The sequence below is a fragment of the Leucopleurus acutus genome, assembly GCF_964270905.1.
Source record: "Leucopleurus acutus genome assembly, chromosome: 18".
Classification (NCBI taxonomy): domain Eukaryota; kingdom Metazoa; phylum Chordata; class Mammalia; order Artiodactyla; family Delphinidae; genus Leucopleurus; species Leucopleurus acutus.
Window position 1 is genome coordinate 67,248,099 of NC_139160.1, and position 20,727 is coordinate 67,268,825.

Genomic DNA, 20,727 nt, shown 5'->3' on the forward strand with positions numbered 1-20,727 from the left:
AGGGGATTTCATCCTTGTTGTCCACAACTCTATCCCAAGGCTAGGTAGAGTTGTTGCTGAGCAAATATTTGCTGAATGCATGACCGCCGACTTCAGGCCGCAGTCCCCCTTCTTGCTCTTTAAAAGGCAAGGTATTTATGTCTCTGAATGAATTCCTTTGTGAGTTTCTCTCTGAATTTCAGAGTCAGTTGATTTAGGTGTCATTAATAGTTTGGTGGCATCCTTCCACTTTTTCTCTCCTTTAGCATAAATAATCCTGAGCACATACAAGGTGCTAGATATTACTTGACAGATCCAAGAGACGAATTTGATTCATTTGACTTACTCAGTGAAGACAAAGAAATCTCTATGAGCTTAATTCTCTTCAAACTCAGAAAGGATACAGAACAGTTAATAAAGACTCAGCATGCAAACATAAAAAGCATGTGAAAAGCCATGTTGCTTGTGACATAGGTTACTGCTACTGCTATAAACAAGGACTATGAAAATGGTGGAATAATACATTTTTGAAATGAAGCAGAGCTTTTTGTTTATTTGCTTTACTTCTTAAAGAAACGTCCTAGAGGACCTAGTGACCCCAGGAGCACAAAACCAGATGACTCCTGGGGATGCTGTGGCAATGTCTTAGCTACAGTGAGAACAAATTCACTGGTTTATCATCAATTTTAAAACTGATCCAAGTATATGGCAAATGCCTACATGAATAGCATACGTAAGCATTTCAGCAATCACTTGCATTCTTTTTCTTTTGAAGGAGGAAGATGCAAGAAAGCAAGCGTCACACCCCACACCTACCTACAGGAGTGTCATTTGACTCCACAGCTGGTGAAAGAAAAGCTAATTCATAAGAGAAAAGAAAAGTGAAACAAATAAAAATAAACTACAGTAAATAAAATGGATTACTATTTTTTAAGCAATGGAACTTTTCAATGAAAAAGAGTCACACTGGCATGATCTGTAGTCTGGTAAATTTGCTAAAAAAAAGTAAGTTCCTACATAGCATTTTATCAATTTTTTTTTAATGGAAATTTAACAAGAAAAAAATCAATTCATCAATGAAAAATATCAGATAATTTGAATGTCATGTGTGAACTAATTCTCTTTTCTTATTAAAAATGAATGGCTCTCTTTCTGAAAGACTAGGATTAATATATTTAAAGATAAATTACCTTGATATCTTTGAATCCTGCCTTTTCCAAATGGCATTGGTAAATTCAATGGAATATAATGTTCATGATTGCACACCACACGGAGAAATTCAAATTTGTATTCAAAGAGGGTCTGCAGGAAAAATATGGTTAGTCGTAAGTTAAATGCCTCAGTGGATACTTTATACAGCCTCCTGAAAAACCTATTAGGAATCACACACTCGTCTTTAGCCTCTTCCCTGTCTTAGAGCTGCAGGCTCCGGGCTGTTTTACAGATTTCAGAATGTCTGCAGGAATTTGTTTGAAAATTGGGAACACATTTCATTAAACAATGTCCTCCACTGACTTTTAGGGCATTTATGATTTATGCTCCTCTTACTTCAATAAAGGATTTCAGGCAGCTTATAATTATAGGCACAGGTTCAGTGCAATAAAAAAATGCGTAAGGCAGAGCTTTAAAATAGACACGCAAGGGAAGAGACAGATAATTCTAGCAGAGAAAGGCTACATGGTTATTTCTGTTACCTTGTTAAATAAACTATGATTTGCAACACATATACTTTTAGTTTTGCAGCTGAGAAGTCATTTAAGGTATTTATGAGAAAAATCAACAGGTATTTATGTTGCATGTGGAATTACTGTGTCCCTAATATCTCACACATTAATGCAAGTACTAGTTAGTATCTCCAAGAGAGGAGAATGAATAGTGCCTCTGGGACTGAAAGAAAATTCTGATGTGAACCAAGAGAAACAGGTGGGTATCCAGATGTCACTCAGAGAGACAAAAAGAACAGTGTGTAACACACACACACACACACACACACACACACGTGCACACGTGCGCACAGGCTACCTTAGGATCTCCAGGAGCAAAGCAGCTGATGTAGTTGTTGATCTGCTTAAAGACAAAGCCCCTATCCATGAAGGTGAAACATCTCTGTGGAGGAAACAACCCACAAAGGTTAAGTATTTAGGCTTTTTTTGAAAGTTGGCTTCTAATCGGCATTTATTGTAAGTTTATCCTTTGGCATAAAAACCTGCCATCAACGTTCACTAAGCATCTATATGTACGAGTCACTCTGCTAGAAAAAGCACATTAGGCACTCGGCAGACACCCTCGTCCCCGGAGGCCCCCACCTTGATGAACACAGCCAGGCTATGATTCGCATTCTTAGACGCCTCCGGGTTATCTCGAAACTTCTGAGTGATGTGTGGCATCAGCATATTCACAACAGTTTCCACTGCATGATGATAGGATGCAGGAAATCTCTGGTTTCGCAATAACTAAAAAGGATTTAGAGCAAACATTTATTATTTTTTAAGTTGCAACCTTCGAGGGGAAAAAAAAACCCACCTCATCCCTGAGTTCATTTCAAAAACCCAGGGCTCTCATCTTATTTATCTGAAATTAGATAAGATAAATTATTCTTTCTTCTCTCGAAGTACTGTATGAGTATTCTAATACTTCAAATAAATGCTATGGATCAGGTCTTAGATGTTAGACTTCAGTATGATAAAGACCACTGTGGAGGTATTTATAAAAATGTGGAGATGCACCTTTACTTCCAGAGATTCTGATCAGACCAGCATTTTCACTGCCTTTTACTTTGATTCTCATGCCTGTATCTTTCAGAGATTTCTTTAGAAAACACTGTCTTAGGTTTAATCCTCAAGTACTCAAACTGAACACACACAGAATGGTGACTGTATGTCACTAGTTGAAACTGCTTAGAAGTCCTCTTTAAATTGACTTTACATAATAATTTTTCCCCATCAGGAACGCTTACCTAAGAAATTACACAAAGATCACTTAGCAATTAGCTACCACTTACCATATATCTTCTACACACCAGGCACTGCAGTAGATATTTTTATGTACTTTTTCATTAAATTCTTAAACACCCTCATATTATAGAGGGTCAGAGAGGTTAGGTAAATGTGTCTTCAGTCACACATCTAACAATAACATCTAACAATAACATCTAACAATAACAAAGATTCAAAGCCAGATCTACGATGAGTTTAAAGCCTATGCTCTTTCTGCTCTGTGATGCTGCGCTGCCCCCTCTGGCCCCAGTGCATGGAACCATTTACTGAAGGCCTGGAATGTGAAGGGGGCTGAACTGGATGCTCCGCGACACTTACCCGTGCATGCACGTGATTCTAAGAGCACGTAATTCTAACAGCCACAACAGGGGGGTGTTTTCATCCCCACATTACAGATGAGATGAAACTGAAGCTTGGAAGGATTCAATAAAAAATACTAACTGACCTTTAATATCTTTCCTTTCCTTCTCCCTTTTAGTGGCCGAACTCCTGGGTTTTACAGGGCACATGGCTGCCCAGCTAGAGACTGCATTTCCCAGCATAAGTTGTGGCAAGATAATGGCCATGTGACTAGTTCTGGCCAATGGGCTGTAAGAGGCTTGCCTTTCCCACAAAAGGAGCTGCTTGCCTACCAAGTCCTCCTCTTTGCCACTGCCTGGAATGTGGAGTGGTGGTGAGCCAGCTTCTCAGCTATGCAGACAAGGGTGACACCTGGGCTGGAGAGTTGGATAGGAGCTTGAGTCCCTGAATGACCTTGGGGGACAAGATCCCCACTGTCTGAGCTGCCTACTGGCTCATAATTTTCCAAAAGAGAGAAATGAACCTTCTGTCTTAGTTTAGCCACTATTATTTTGGCCTCTTTTGGAGCAGCCAAACCAGTATCCTAATATCAAACAAATAGTATTTTGTAAAACTAGAACTGGAGCCTAGGTATTTATGCTATGAAAGCATGCATTATTCTATGCATTGAATACCAGAACCTACTATGAAATTTTGAAATGCCAGCTTTATAATAATCTCAGTTCTCAAACCAATAACAAGACAATCTTTTTAAATGTACATAAACTCAAGAATCCAGTGAGGGAAGGATCAAGTCATAAGAAATGGAAGTTTACCTACTTTCAATAACAGAAGAGTAAAATTTTAAATTCCAAAAGGATTTTGTTCCATATGTGCAAACCAGTAACTCTATATCCTGAGGTGTCAGCCTCAACAGATGATCAGCTTCCAGGAACCCAGGTAAGGCCAACTCTAACCACCAGGCATGACCACCAGCTACCTAAGCTGGCCATTCCTAAAAAAGAGGTCTCCCAAGAAAAGCCTACAGAATGGGGCTGAGTCAACAGCTGCTTAAACCATGAAAAGTGGACAGGGAACTCTATAATGGAAGCATGGGGTGGACCGAATGGAACCCATTAGTCAATATTATTATAACTAAAAGTGGGACAACCAGACTCCTATGCCTCTGACGTGATACAGTAGCACCAGCTAAGGTGTATCCTTGCCACAAAGAAAATCAAACCTGGATGGAATTAAGCCTCTAGATATCACTACACAAGGGTACAGGATACAGAGAGTACAGAGAATCATGTCACGTATCACTGCAAAGTTACAACTGGCCAAATCTAGAATATGGAAAATTCTGCAGGACAAATGGTCTACTTTCTTCAACAAATACACTGCATTAAAGAAACAAACAAATGGAGAGGAAACAGTGTGAGGATCCAAGAAACTTCAGAGACACATCAACCCAATGCAGTGTGTGGACTATGTTTAGATCCTGATTCAGACCAACTGTAAAATGACATTTTTAAGACACCTGGGGGAAATGGAATACAGATGGGGTGTTGGATGATAATAGAGAAATATTTCTAACTTTATTGAGTGTCATATGGTGCAATGGTTATTCTTTTTTAAGGCTTTATCCATTGGATATTATACACTAGTTTTATAGATGAAATGATAAAATATTGGGGAACTGCTTTAAAAATACTCTAGGAAAAAAGAAGTATGAGGGTGGATACCTAAAGCAAGAATGGCAGAGTGTTGATAACTGTTGAAGCTGGGTGGTGAGAGGCACATGAGATTCATTAAACTATTCCCTTTCTTTTTCTTTTTAAAAATTTCTATAATAAAATTTTTTTAATGGTGAGATAAAGCTCTCCCTGCAGTGACAAACAGCTATTGTCTAGAGTCCTCATTTGGCAATAAAGCAATGAGGTAAGACACACATCGAAGGGTAATAAAGACTGAGGTAATGAGATGACTTTATGGAGATTATTATAAACTGAGATGGAAGAACATGATCTAGGCTAATGAGCTGATATCTAGGGGAGTGAGTGTTATAAGCGCTGGCTCAGGAGAGGACAGACACTAAGACAGCAGGAGACTTCTCAGCCAAACGAAATCTACCTCCTGACCATGTCCTGCAGCCGGATCTCCCCTTGGTAATGCTGCAGCGTCCGCAGTGGCCCGGCCACAACCATCTATGCCTCCAACAAGGGCTGCCGGTGCTCGGTCTGCCCAGCACCTGCCCACACCTGATCCGCCTCCTCCAGCCCGTCTGCTGCGCCCCATGCCCCCCGCCCTGCTGTCAGCCCGACACCTTCATGCCCTCCTGCTGGCTGCTCAGCTCCTGCCACCAGACCCCTGGCCTGAGTGGGATCTCCCTGATGACCCACACTCAGCCTTGAAGCGAAGGGCCCTGTGGGCCCTGCTGCTGACAGCCACGTCTCCACAGACGCCAGCGAGGGGCTATACCATGTCCTACATCATCTGGGTGCCGCATCCACTGCCGCCCAAGTCGCTGCCCACTGCGCAAGGACATCCAAAAGCCTTCACGCGTTCAGTGCTGTGCTCCTTGCTGTGTTCTACTCTCCTGGGTGTAGAGACCTCTCTTCTACAGGCCATTTCACTGCTCAGTGTTACAATAAATAAGACTACTAGTTAATAAACTTCATTATCCTGGCTTAGCAAATGACAATAACAACAGAAAAGTAATGGGATAGACAAGAAATTTGCCAATGACATTTCCAGCAGTCTCAAGTTACTCCCTCTCACTGGAATCCCTACATCACTTCTCTCTTTTGTCCTGCAAGTTCTTTCCTTCTCCTGTGTCCTCGTTTTCATCTGCAGAACTCGGTCTTCTCTCTAACCTTTCTGTGTTTACTTCTCTCTGCACCCTGCTGGTGCCATATCCTTACAGGGAAAAGGCTGCCCTCCCCTTCGTGCTGGCTCACGTGGGCGTGGGGGTGACCCATTCAGATCAGGAGGACGAGCAGCCCTCCAGGTACACAAAGGAGGGAAATAGAAGGAGTCTGGGCCTCTGTAACTCTGTGGAATGGAACCCCCATACTACCCTGGACGTTGAGGTGAGAAGAAATAAACTTTATTTCTTGTGTGTCAATATTACTTTAGATCTCTGTCACAGCAGCTGAACCCATAGCCCTAAAGCATAAGATCTCCCAAGAAAACTGATCACCTCCACCTTCCCTGGTAAACCATGCCCCGATTCTCTCTTTGGAAAGCTCCATTCCACTGTACGCTCACACTTAATATCCAGGTGGCCTTTTATCCCCCATTCAATCTGACTTTACTACGTTCTAAGTCAGATTTATTGAGGTTTAATTTACATACACTAAAATTCACCCTTTTAAGGTACACAGTTGGGTTCATCTGGACAAATGAATACAGCTGTGTAACCACTACCACAGCCAAGATACAGTCCATTTCTATCACCCAAAAAACTTCCTCTTGGGCTTCCCTGGTGGCGCAGTGGTTGGGAGTCCACCTGCTGATGCAGGGGACACAGGTTCGTGCCCTGGTCAGGGAAGATCCCATGTGCCGCAGAGCAGCTGGGCCTGTGAGCCATGGCCGCTGAGCCTGCGTGTCCAGAGCCTGTGCTCCGCAACAGGAGAGGCCACAACAGTGAGAGGCCCGCGTACCGCAAAAAAAAAAAACAAAAAAATTCCTCTTGTCCCTTTGAATCCCCTCCCCCACGCTGGCCCCTGGAAACCACTGCTCTGTTTTCTGTCCCTGTAGTTTACCTTTTTCTAGAATGTCATATAAATGAACACATACAGTGTATAGTGTATCGTGTATATGTGACCACAGTGACCTCCTTCACATAACATAATGCTTTCGAGATCCATCCGTGTTACTGGATGGAAATCAAATCAATACTTTGTTCCTTTTTATTACTAAGTAGTATTTCATTGTATGGAGTTACCACAACCTGTCTATCATTCACCAGTTAATGGACATTTCCAGTTTTTGGCTCCTATGAATAAAACTGCTATGCACATTTGCATACAGGTCTTTGTGTGGATATCTGTTTTCATTTCTCTTTGGTAAATACTTTAGAAGTACAATTGCTGGGTCAAATTATTGGTTCTGTCTTAATATCCTCTCTTATTCATTCATAATGGTTTGTGTCCTCATCCTCAAGCCTACCTCTTCCCTCCCAATGCTAGATCTTCATCAGCATCACCAGAAAATGTCATTTTATATTAGTGCAGTTAGACAGCTAAAATAAATAAATAAATAAAAGACATATAAACAATGACAGGTGCATTAATCTGTTCCACAGACTATTTAATCTCCAGGAGGAAGGGAGACTCATTGGTACAAAAGTTTCCCAATCACTCTGCTAACATTTACACTCTCTTTCATCTTGTCACTACCCTGCCTTTCTATGGTCTCTACCAAATCGTCTGCTGCTTGGCCACAAAGCTCCCCAAAATAATCCTTCTAGGCCCAGGTAAAGTTCCAGCTCCAGCTCCACGTGAATCTACCACGTTGGAGCTTGTACACCTTCCTGCACTCTCCTCTGACTGCATGTTCTCCTTCTCCAAGGACTCTGTGAGCTTCAAGGTTGAGGACGCACCCTCCACTCTACCTGCATTTCTCCTCAAGGCTCTGCACAGAACAAACACTATTTGAAACAATGACTCATGGATGGAAGTATGGCTATTACTGTTCTGCCATCATGTATGTATAGAGTTCACACATATGGTTTAGAGGAAGTCCAGGCAGTACACTTAGAACATGAACCATATACCACCCTTTTGTTCACTCTTCAAATGAAAGCTCTTTCCTTGCTCAATTAAGACAGAAAATGGTTGAAAGCTAAACAACTGACACTTAAAGGTAGATATTCATCCTGTCCACTGCCAGGTTTCCAGCTTCCCCGAGGAACACCTGTGGAATGCTAACAATTTGCGTGATTCAGTATGGGAGGGAAGGAAACTCAAAATGAGTCTGCTGAAATTACAGTTGCTAAAAATAAATGACAGAAAAAACACACCTAAAATATGCTGACCTTAGAGGCAGAGTAGGAACTCCTCAGTAAGCCCCAATGAGGCCTGTTTTGTATCCTTCTCAAAAACTGCTTATTACAAATTCTAAGAACCTCACCTATAAAACACTCAAGTTTGGCACAGTCATATGTTATCAATCCAAACTTTGCAGGTTCATCTGCGGTAGTAAAGAAATTGATTACTTTAGATGCTAGTTCAGAGAGAGGCTCCGATGCACAGCTCTCCTCCGCAAGTGTAGCAAAGTGTAGTTTGCTTGGCCGCGGACGGGAAGGTGGACATATATACATGGTTGCCTTCATCTTTGGTACAAGAGTGTGCAGATTTATCCCTCCTCATATATGGGCATCAGATGGAACAACCCTGCTAGCACCGGGACTGGAAAATGAAGGCCTCAGTTCAAGACACACTATGCCCCCAAATGCTGATTCACGGCAGATATCCTTGGGCAGGGCTTTCAGCAACACTGAAAGCAACATCTGGCTCTTACATGAATCCATGGCCCAGGTGCCCCTACAAGACAGTTGGGTGCCTGTTCATGGCACTTTAAGACAGACTCACCAATGAGGAAGAAAGTCAAGGTCGGGATTATAAACACATTGGATTATATTGACAACCTTCAGCCTAAAAACGGAAAAACTCTGAGGGGATTTGATCATAATTCTGGAAATCACAAGTGGTACAGAAATGGTGACTATGAACTCGTTCCCTAAATCCAGAACACAGGGATCAGGGACTAGGACATGCAATTCTTAAGATGTAAATATAAGACAAACATTAAAATAAATAATTCAAACATAAAAACTCATTACTCCTAAGATATGAGGCAAAGTTAATGCACGCTTCAAAAACTGTGAGAGAAGTCCTAGATCAAGGTGTGGTTTAGGGGAAGGGCGGCATGGTTTAGGGGAAGGATGCTGTCTTGGGTGACATGGAAGCAGAAGCCACAGGAGAGACCCTCTAAAAGTGAATAATGTCAAACTCCCCGAAGTGGGGAGCTGGTGTTTTGAATCTCTTTTTATAGTAAATTATGCTGCGATTAAGCTTTCTCCTTTTGGATGCCTGTGTTTCTTTGCAAACTGGATAATTTTAAAATAAACTACTTCTAAAAACTGTCTGAATGCTGTTTTGAGACCAAGATATAATTAACTTACAGAAAAGGTTCTGCAAGGCAGCATCTGAGTGCTTTGTGTAAAGTTCCAAGTACAAACTATTTCCTCGTGGCGTTGGAGAATGGGGTTATAGGCTGGGAATGGCAGAACACTTGAGATAGGCTGATCCTACCTCTAGCATGACTCTTGGCTCTGCTCAATTGTGTGACCCTGGGCAGGTCACTTCATGGGTACAGACTTCCGTCTCTACCTCTGTGAAATAAGGGAGGAGTTGAACAAGAAGTTAGCTTTCTGGTCCCTACTGACCCTAAAGTTCTACGGTTTAATTTGCCATCTTGAGAAAAGATCACACACAATTAAATTCCTTTATTAATTTTTTATCACAGTTCTCAGATAGATGACACTGATAGTTGATTTTAAATATACTTCTCAACCAGTCCCTCCCATGAGGAAGCTTGCACAAACCTCTTAGATAGCCTCATCCACAAGAGGGCAGACAGAAGCAAGATGAACTACAATCCTGTAGCCTGTGGAAAGAAAACCACATTCACAGAAAGATAAACAAAATGAAAAGGCAGAGGACTATGTCCCAGATGAAGGAACAAGATAAAAACCCAGAAAAACAACTAAATGAGGTGGAGATAAGCAACCTTCCAGAAAAAGAACTCAGAATAATGATACTGAAGATGATCCAGGACCTCAGAAAAAGAAAGGAGGCAAAGGTCGAGAAGATGCAAGAAATGTTTAACAAAGACTTGGAGAACTAAAGGACAAACACCTAGAAGAATTAAAAAAACAAACAAACAGAGATGATTAATACAATAACCGAAATGAAAAACACACTGGAAGGAATCAATAGCAGAATAACTGAGGCAGAAGAACACATAAGTGACCTGGAAGACAGAAGGGTGGAATTCACTGCAATGGAACAGAATAAAGAAAAAAGAATGAAAAGAAACAAAGCCAGCCTAACAGACCTCTGGGACAACATTAAACTCAACAACATTTGCATTATAGGGGTCCCAGAAGGAGAAGAGAAAGAGAAAGGACCCGAGAAAATATTTGAAGAGATTATAGTCAAAAACTTCCCTAACATGGGAAAGGAAATAGCCACCCAAGTCCAGGAAGTGCAGAGAGTCCCAGGCAGGATAAACCCAAGGAGAAACACGCTGAGACGCACAGTAATCAAACTGACAAGAATTAAAGACAAAGAAAAATTATTAAAAGCAGCAGGGAAGGGCATCCCTGGTGGTGCAGTGGTTGAAAGTCCGCCTGCTGATGCAGAGGACACGGGTTCGTGCCCTGGTCTGGGAGGATCCCACATGCTGTGGAGTGGCTGGGCCCGTGAGCTATGGCCACTAGGCCTGCGTGTCCGGAGCCTGTGCTCCGCAGTGGGAGAGGCCGCAACTGTGAGAGGCCCGCGTACCGCAAAAAAAAAAAAAAAAAAAAAAAAAAAGCAGCAGGGAAAAACAACAAATAACATACAAGTGAACTCCCATAAGGTTAACAGCTGATTTCTCAGCAGAAATTCTATAAGCCAGAAGGGAATGGCACGATATATTTAAAGCAATGAAAGGGAAGGACCTACAACCAAGATTACTTTACCCAGCAAGGATCTCATTCAGATTTGACAGAGAAATCAAAAGCTTTATAGACAAGCGAAAGCTAAGAGAATTCAGCACCACTAAACCAGCTTTACAACAAATGCTAAAGGAACTTCTCTAGGCAGGAAACACAAGAGAAGGAAAAGACCTACGAAAACAAACCCAAAACAATTAAGAAAATAGTAACAGGAACATGCATATTGATAATTACCTTAAATGTAAATGGATTAAATGCTCCAACCAAAAGACATAGACTGACTGAACTGATACAAAAACAAGGCCCATATATATGCTGTCTACCAAGAGACCCACTTCAGACCTAGGGACACATACAGACTGAAAGTGAGGGGATGGAAAAAGATATTCTATGCAAATGGAAATCAAAAGAAAGCTGGAGTAGCAATTCTTCTATCAGACAAAATAGACTTTAAAATAAAGAATGTTATAAGAGACAAGGAAGGACACGACCTAATGATCAAAGGATCAATCCAAGAAGAAGATATAATAATTATAAATATATATGCACCCAACATAGGAGCACTCAATACATAAGGCAAATGCTAACAGTTATAAAAGAGGAAATCGACAGTAACACAGTAAGAGTGGGGGACTTTAACACCTCACTTACATCAATGGACAGATCATCCAGACAAAAAATTAATAAAAAATACACAAGCTTTAAATGACACAATAGAGCAGATAGATTTAATTGATATTTATAGGACATTCCATCCAAAAACAGCAGATTGCACTTTCTTCTCAAGTGCACACGGAACATTCTCCAGGATAGATCATATCTTGGGTCACAAATCAAGCCTCAGTTAATTTAAGAAAATTAAAATCGTATCAAGCACCCTTTCCAACCACAACACTATGAGATCAGAAATTACAGAGGAAAAAACGTAAAAAACACAAACACTTGGAGGCTAGACAATAGGTTACTAAATAATCAAGAGATCACTGAAGAAATCAAAGAGGAAATCAAAAAATACCTAGAGACAAATGACAATGAAAAGATGATGATCCAAAACCTATGGGATGCAGCAAAAGCAGTTGTAAGTTCATAGAAATACAATCCTGCCTCAAGAAACAAGAAACATCTCAAATAAACAATCTAACCTTATACCTAAGGGAACTAGAGAAAGAAGAACAAACAAAACCCAAAGTAGAAGCAAAGAAACCATAAAGACCAAAGCAGAAATAAATGAGAAAGAAATGAAGGAAACGATATCAGAGATCAATAAAACTAAAAGCTGGTTCTTTGAAAAGATAAATATAATTGACAAACTATTAGCCAGACTCATCAAGAAAAAAAGGGAAAAGATTCAAATCAACAGAATTAGAAATGAAATAGGAGAAGTAACAACTGACACTGCAGAAATACAAAGGATCATGAGAGATTACTACAAGCAACCATATGCCAATAAAATGGACAACCTAGAAGAAATGGACAAATTCTTAAAAAGGTATAACCTTCCAAGACTGAACCAGGAAGAAATAGAAAATATGAAAGACCAATCACAAGTAATGAAATTGAGAGTGGGATTAAAAATCTTCCAACAAACAAGAGTCTAGGACCAGATGGCTTCACAGGTGAATTCTATCAAACATTTAGAGAGGAGCTAACACCTATCCTTCTCAAAATCTTCCAAAAAATTGTAGAGGAAGGAACACTCCCAAACTCATTCTACAAGGCCACCATCACCCTAATACCAAAACCAGACAGAGATACTACAAATAAAGAAAATTACAAACCAATATCACTGATGAATATAGATGCAAAAATCCTCAACAAAATACTAGCAAACAGAATCCAACAACACATTAAAAGGATCATACGCCATGATCAAGTGGGATTTATCCCAGCGATGCAAGGATTCTTCAATATATGCAAATCAATCAATGTGATACACCATATTAACAAAGTGAAGAATAAAAACCATATGATCATCTCAACAGATGCAGAAAAAGCTTTTGACAAAATTCAACAGCCATTTATGATAAAAACTCTCCAGAAAGTGGGCATGGAGAGAACCTACCTAAAAGGCCATATACAACAAACCCACAGCCAACATCACTCTCAATGGGGAAAAACCGAATGCATTTCCTCTAAGATCAGCAATAAGACAAGGATGTTCACTCTTGCCACTATTATTCAACATAGTTTTGGAAGTCCTAGCCACAGCAATCAGAGAAGAAAAAGAAATAAAAGGAATTCAAATTGGAAAAGAAGAAGTAAAACTGTCACTGTTTGCAGATGACATGATACTATACATAGAGAATCCTAAAGATGCCACCAGAAAACTACTAGAGCTAATCAATGAATTTGGTAAAGTTGCAGGATACCAAATTAATGTACAGAAATCTCTTGCATTCCTATACACTAATAAAGAAAGTTCAGAAAGAGAAATTAAGAAAACAATCCCATTCACCATCGCAACAAAAAGAATAAAATACCTAGGAATAAACCTTCCTAAGGAGGTAAAAGACCTGTGCTCAGAAAACTAAAAGACACTGATGAAAGAAATCAAAGATGTCACAAACAGATGGAGAGATATACCATGCTCTTGGATTGGAAGAATCAATATTGCCCAAAGCAATATACAGATTCAATGCAATCCCTATCAAATTGCCAATGGCATTTTTTACAGAACTAGAACAAAAAATCTTAAAAGTTGTATGGAGACACAAAAGACCCCAAATAGCCAAAGCAATCTTGAGGGAAAAAAACAGAGTTGGAGGAATCAGACTCTCTGACTTCAGACTACACTACAAAGCTACAGTAATCAAGACAATATGGTACTGGTGCAAAAACAGAAATATAGATCAAAGGAACAGGATAGAAAGCCCAGAGATAAACCCATGCCCCTATGGTCAACTAATCTATGACAAAGGAGGCAAGGATATACAATGGAGAAAAGACAGTCTCTTCAATAAGTGGTGCTGGGAAAACTGGACAGCTACATGTAAAAGAATGAAATTAGAACACCCCCTAACACCATACACAAAAATAAACTGAAAATGGATTAAAGACCGAAATGTAAGACCTGACACTATAAAACTCTTAGAGGAAGAACACTCTGACATAAATCACAGCAAGATCTTTTCTGACCCACCTCCTAGAGTAATGAAAACAAAAAGAAAAATAAACAAATGGGACCTAATGAAATTTAAAAGCTTTTGCAAAGCAAAGGAAACTATAAATAAGATGAAAAGACAACTCTCAGAATGGGAGAAAATATTTGCAACTGAATCAATAGACAAAGGATTAATTTCCAAAATATATAAACAGCTCATGCAGCTCAATATTAAAAAAACAAACAACCTGATGCAAAAATGGGCAGAAGACCTAAGTAGACATTTCTCCAAAGAAGACATACAGATGGCCAAGAAGCACATGAAAAGCTGCTCAACTGGCTAATTATTAGAGAAATGCAAATCAAAACTACAATGAGGTATCACCTCACACCAGTTAGAATGGGTATCATCAGAAAATCTGCAAAGAACAAATGGTGGAGAGGGTGTGGAGAAAAGGGAACTCTCTTGCACTGTTGGTGGAAATGTAAATTGATACAGCCACTATGGAGAACAGTAGGGAAGTTCCTTAAAAAACTAAAAATAGAATTACCATATGACCCAGCAATCCCACTACTGGGCATATACCCTGAGAAAACCATAATTCAAAAAGACACATGCACCCCAATGTTCACTGAAGCACTATTTACAATAGCCAGGTCATGGAAGCAACCTAAGTGCCTATTGACAAAGGAATGGATAAAGAAGATGTGGTATACATATACAATGGAATATTAGTCAGGTATAAAAAGGAACGAAACTGGGTCATTTATAGAGATGTGGATGGACCTAGATACTGTCATACAGAGTGAATTAAGTTAGAAAGAGAAAAACAAATATCGTATATTAACACATATATGTGGAATCTAGAAAAGTGGTACAGATGAACCAGTTTTCAAGGCAGAAATAGAGACACAGATGTAGAGAACAAACATGGACACCAAGGGGGCAACGCTGGGGGGGCAGGTGGTGGTGGTGGGATGAACTGGGAGATTGGGATTGACATGTATACACTAATATGTATAAAATAGATAACTAAAGAACCTGCTGTATAAAAAAAAAAATAAACAAATAAATAAATATACTTCTCAGGAATGTTTCAAAAGTGTTCCTTACCTCCTTGAACATGGCTCCCGTGGTCTAACTGCACGCTTTCCCACATGAACTCCATGAGGGCACAAATCATATTACATTTAACCATGTAACCTCTGAGCCTGTCATATAATAAGGGCTCAATGAATACTTCCTGAACACATCGGTTCTTTTTAAAAATATAATCAGGTTTACTAATCTCTCTGAAGTGATCCCATTTATTTAAAGACAAAAATGATGAAAAATCCAGTAGTTCAGTTATGAACTGAATTGTGTCCCTGTTCCCAACCTCCCCCCAAAATTCGTATATTGAAGTCCTAACCCTACCTCAGAACGTTAAGTGCATTCGGAGATAGGGTCTTCAAAGAGGAAATTAAGTTAAAGTGAGGTCATCAAGATGAGCCTTAATCCAGCAGGATTAAGAAGAGATTAGGACACAGACACACACAGAGGGAAGACCATGTGAGGACACAGGGAGAAGAAGGCCACCCGCAAGCCAAGGAGAGAGGCCTCCTGAGAAACCAACCCTACAGACACCTTGATCTCAAGACATCTAGCCTCCAGAATCACAAGGAAATAAACTTCTGTTGTTTAAGTCCCCCAGTGTATAGTACTTGTGATGGCAGCCCCAGCAGACGACGACAGGCCTAGAGCCTGTCCTGTATAGGGCATTTTTAACAGAAAGGCAAAATAACATGATGTGTGTGTGTGTGCATGCCTGTTTAGCTGCATACTGCCAAGTAGACAATCTGCTAGATTTTTCCCTTGGCAGGCTGTACTGGCAAGATTTAGATAGTGCGCTACTCTGTGGAGGGCAGGGCCCACCTCCATCTGGCATCTCCCTGTGCACTAAAATTGGATTTAAAAGAAAAAAGAAAAGAAAGGAAACCTCCTGAGCAGGCTCCAGCTCTACTAGAAGAAAAGCACGGCTTTAGGTCCTGAACCACCAGCCTTCCACCTGACAAAATCCACCAGCCTTTCCCCAGGCTTCCTCTCCATCCAGATCCCTTGTCCAGGGGACCTAGATCTTAAGCCTCCCTCCCTGGGGCTCCGCCCTCCTTCCCACGTGCATTGAGGAGGCTGCTGGGCCCCAGGACTCCTGCTCCCCGCATGAGCGCCTGCTGCTCCCGGCCATAGTCACCAACACCCCGCTTCTGTACAGCTATGACACAGTAAGAATCCAGTCATACAGCAACTCCGGGACTCTGAGAGTCTCAGAAGCAATTCTGCGCACAGCCACCTGGGTTTACTGCGTTGGAATTCCATAAACATTTATCTACACTGAGTCTCAGCCAGCCAGCGGGGGCGTCAGGCCAGAGTCTGTTCATCTCATGGCAGAGACCAGTGGGAACCCGAGGACAGCACGGGGACCCAGAGGGTCACACACACCCAGGCACCATGGGGAGGATGCGTCAGGGGAGACGGAGTTGTCTCAGAGTCCACTAATTGGCCATAGAGGATGTGTGATCATACCAGACTTTCCCATCTAAGTTGCTGAGAAATCTCTGCAATGTTCAAGACACTTAACAAACACTGGGTAGTTACATTTGAAATGAACGCTTAAACTGCTACTCCCTTTTCAACAGATGTGAAGATTTCTAAGCTAGTCAAAGGAAAAGACTTATTTTTCTCTGGATTTAATAACACAGAGCTCCACGAGTGTGGGCTCTGGAACCAGACTGGCCCAAAGCCTGGCTCCCTCAATTCATTGCAGGGTGATCCTGGGTAGTTAACTCAAGCACTCTGGTCTCACCTTCTTCATCTATAAAACTATAAGACTAGTACTTCCCCCATAGGGTTGTTATACAGCCAAAATGACTTACTACTTGGAAAGCCCCTAGAACAGTACTGTGACTGGAACATAGAAAGCAATAATAAGTGTTAGCTACAAACACAATGAAAGAGAATTTCCCGTAAGAACTGCCAGGTAAGCCCTGAGAGGAAGTGACATACCTTAACTTTGGAGTTCTCTATCAAATGCTGAGCCATGGATTTGATCAAAACTTCAAAGAAAAACCATGAATACTGAAAGAAACAAAAGAATCCAGTAAGGAAAACAACAAATCAGAAGGTGAGACATTTACTCCCTTAGGCTGACAATGTCACTGATGTGAAACAAGTGTGACCTGAAAACATAGCTGAGCCTCTTGGCGAATGGCTGTCAGAGCAGAGGTGCAAGGCAGATGCACCCGCTTCCACGCGTCCAACAGTAAACAATGCCGTACACTCAGCAGATACTCAGCACAGCACAGCCAACCAGAGGTGCCAGCTCATTCGCACTGGCCTTTCCTCTCGGTTGGGTCCCACCCGTGGACACTTGCCTTTATAGTCTCTAACTCAGTGTTCTCCAACAGTTTGAATATAATGACTGTGAAACTTTGAACACAGTAATACCTTGCGGCTCTGTTAGGAGCACAAGTACAAGCAGCGAAGTTGGTACTGAAGAACTAACTCTGTTACCCCCTTTTAGGAGGTGGTGATTGTCTCCAAAAGCACACAAAGAGGGTGAAATCGATCAGGCCATGAAGTCTGAATTTTCTTGTTTCAATACCACAGAGCCACACTGGCCCTCCTGACATACCTTAAGTAGTTTGTTGCTGGTGAGGAAATCGGCGGAAGGCTTGAGAATTGTGGTCATGGATTTGGTCAGCTCTTCATGCACCGTCTTGTATTCGGAAGCAATATATGGCTCAGCCTTATAAGCATACTTTGAAGAAAAGGGAAAGATATTTTAATGCACCGGTTCTCCAAGTTGGGCTGAAAGCTGGAGAGGCTCCAAAGGATGGAGATCTGGGACTGAGATACAACTGCATGGGTGGGAGAGGAGGTGTGGAAACGGAAGGTGGGAAGGGTGGTTGTCATGTGACAGGAAGAGGGAGCCCAGGGTGTCTTCAGGGAGCCCATCAAAACACGTGGATCACCTGACTCAGCTGGTGGTTCCTCCAGCCCAGAACTCCACCTCCCAAGGGCTTTAAGCAATGTGTCGCATGACACTCAGGAACTGATTCCCTAAAGCACTCCAATTTTACTTTTTAAACTAATACATAACTATAACTCACAGAGGTGTCGAAGGTTAAATAGAACACGTGTAACTTTTGAGAACAGTAAAGGCCACCATGTTCACGAAATATTGTATGTAAATGACAAACTTGTTGATGTTTATCCTAACGGCACCTCTTACTTTCCTTCATAGTCTTCTAATTTGATGGTGGCCACAGCTAACCTTCCCATCTTTCAATTTCTATGTCATTTGGGTCACATTATTTGCAAAACCCATAAAAGGACGAAATGTAGCTGAAAGAATGAAATTAAGTAAATAAAGGAATGGCTGCCCCTCTCTGGACTTCCCCGCGTTCAGGTGCAAGCACCAGCTATAGGCATAGAAGATAAAGCAGAGGTGTTAAGTTTCATCCCAAATACATCCCCAAATGACTAGATTAAAAAAAGTCCTCAGAAGGAAAATTGGAGAGCCACAGATTTAAATGACCGGGGCAGTTTCATTTACATACCTTAACATATGACCTCAAGTGGCTCTCCAATCCTTCCTCATGGCACTGGGCAACCACATGAATAATGACCCTACACATCACAGGAATGAATAAAGCAATGAACAGTAATGTGAAAATGGAAACATTTCATTATTATCACAGTAGTAGAACAATGACGGTGCTATTGGCACCACAGGAAACGAGGAAACAAGGAATCAGATGGGGTCCCCGCATATGGGATCAAAAGAAATTTCTTAACTATAATGTTCAACACATACTCGCATCCCAGATACGTATGACTGTGCTCCAGATGCGGACAGACTGAAAGGGAAGAAGAGTATCCACCTCTCTCTGCCTCTCTCACCGTGTCACGTTGACGGCGACTTCCTCCTGGGTTGCTCGGGTGAGGACACGGAATAGCTGGTTTAGGATGGTGGGCAAGAAGGCGATCATCACGTGACCTTCCATCGCATGCAGGCTCTACAGACGTGGAATGGCAAAGTTCGTGTTACCTTTTTAAAAGTAAACCAACCCCAAGAAGTTTCCACTTAGTTCCAAATAAGGATGGAAGAAATTAAACAAATGGAGACAGTGGCAGGCAGACTAATGGGCAAAGATGTCCACGTCCTAAACCCCAGAACCTGTGAATGTGTTACATGGCAAAGGGGAATTAAGGCTGCTAATCACATTAGCTGGCCTTGAGACAGGGGACTCTGCTGGATTATCCAGGTGGGCCTGAAGTAATCACAAGCATCCTTAAAAGCAGAAGAGGGAGTCAGGAGAGTGGGGGGAAGAATGCTCAGAGATGCAACATTGTTGGCTTTGAGATGGAGGAAGGGGCCACAAGCCAAGGAATGAGTGCAGCCTTTAGGAGCTGGAAAAGGACAGGAAATAGATTCACCCCTAGAGTTCCAGAAAGGAACTCAGCCCTGTTAAAACACCCTGGTTTTAGCCCAGTGAGACCCGTGTCAGATCTCTGACCTACAGGAAGTGTAAGAAAACAAATTTGTGTTGTTTTAAGCCACCATTTTTTTGTGATTTGTTACAGCAGCAATAGAGAATGAATAAAAGGCTCTTATTCAAGTCACATGGCTCTTATGATATAGCTGAAAGGGGACCTGGAGCAGTGATTTCAGAATCCCCATTCCATTTTCCTTGCTTAAATCAAACGAATTCCACTTCTCACATTTCTTCTATTTTGTCCCCATGCTTAGATTGCCCTTTTTCGAAATGCTCCCCTAGAATCACGTTCTGGGTGAAACTCCCCTAGACCAACCTTCCTGCTCTCCCTGTGCCATGACTCCAGGAGCCCCCCCAGCCTGCCCAAAGTTGGAGTTGGTTATGTGCATCATTTCTGGGTTTTTTGCCCACCTAGCATGCATTCACCAAGTGTATGTTGTCCCCTACAATGAATAAGAGGTTACTTAACAGTGGGACTAAAGTCACTGCTTTTTATGTGCCTGTGACTGTGCTCTGCACCCAGTGAGCACTCACAGGGAGGGCCTCTAAGTGGGTGGTTTTCTATGCGGAATAATGTGTTTTAGGTCCAGCCTGAGAAAAGGATATGTGGGGCTGGAATGAACATCACAGTGGTATTATTTCCGAGTCCACTTCTTCCCACTATCTAAAACCATATAGATGCCATCAGTGTGAGGGCATCTAGCTAAGAGCAGCCTCACTCACCACCAAATTAAAAAACCCAACCTACTGTACACTCATTAAAAAGGGGTTACTAAGAAAGCTATGTGATACCTTCAGGTATTTTACAAGTTCGCTCCCTAAGGCTTGGGCTCCGGATTCGGTTTTCTGACAGTACTGGAAAAAATTATGGAAGTGCTGATCCTGGGGAGATAACGGAAGACAAGAAAATGAAAGCTTATTAGCATATCTGCTGTGGAAACAGAAGTATTTGCTTCTTGCAGCATGTATGTTTTATTTAGACTATAAAATATCATATAAAAATGAAAGCATCAAAGAGATAAAAATAAATTTAAAAAAAGATTTCAAAGATCCTCCAACAAAAGAGGAAAACTGTTGAGAAATGTTACTTGTACTATTCATTTATA

General features: G+C 41.4%; 1 protein-coding gene across 17 annotated transcripts in view; it reads right to left on the reverse strand.

Annotated features, from left to right (window-relative positions):
- Nucleotides 1-20,727, reverse strand: part of DOCK9 (dedicator of cytokinesis 9) — a 378,599-nt gene that overhangs the window by 69,286 nt on the left and 288,586 nt on the right. For all 17 annotated transcript variants that reach the window (XM_082859679.1, XM_082859678.1, XM_082859680.1 and 14 more), the window contains 8 exons: nt 20,414-20,503; nt 19,026-19,141; nt 18,683-18,752; nt 17,755-17,880; nt 17,127-17,198; nt 2,286-2,432; nt 2,002-2,085; nt 1,170-1,281 (listed from right to left, as the gene is read on the reverse strand). In XM_082859679.1, coding sequence (XP_082715805.1) covers nt 1,170-1,281; nt 2,002-2,085; nt 2,286-2,432; nt 17,127-17,198; nt 17,755-17,880; nt 18,683-18,752; nt 19,026-19,141; nt 20,414-20,503 — 817 coding nt within the window. The remainder of the gene's footprint in view (nt 1-1,169; nt 1,282-2,001; nt 2,086-2,285; nt 2,433-17,126; nt 17,199-17,754; nt 17,881-18,682; nt 18,753-19,025; nt 19,142-20,413; nt 20,504-20,727) is intronic.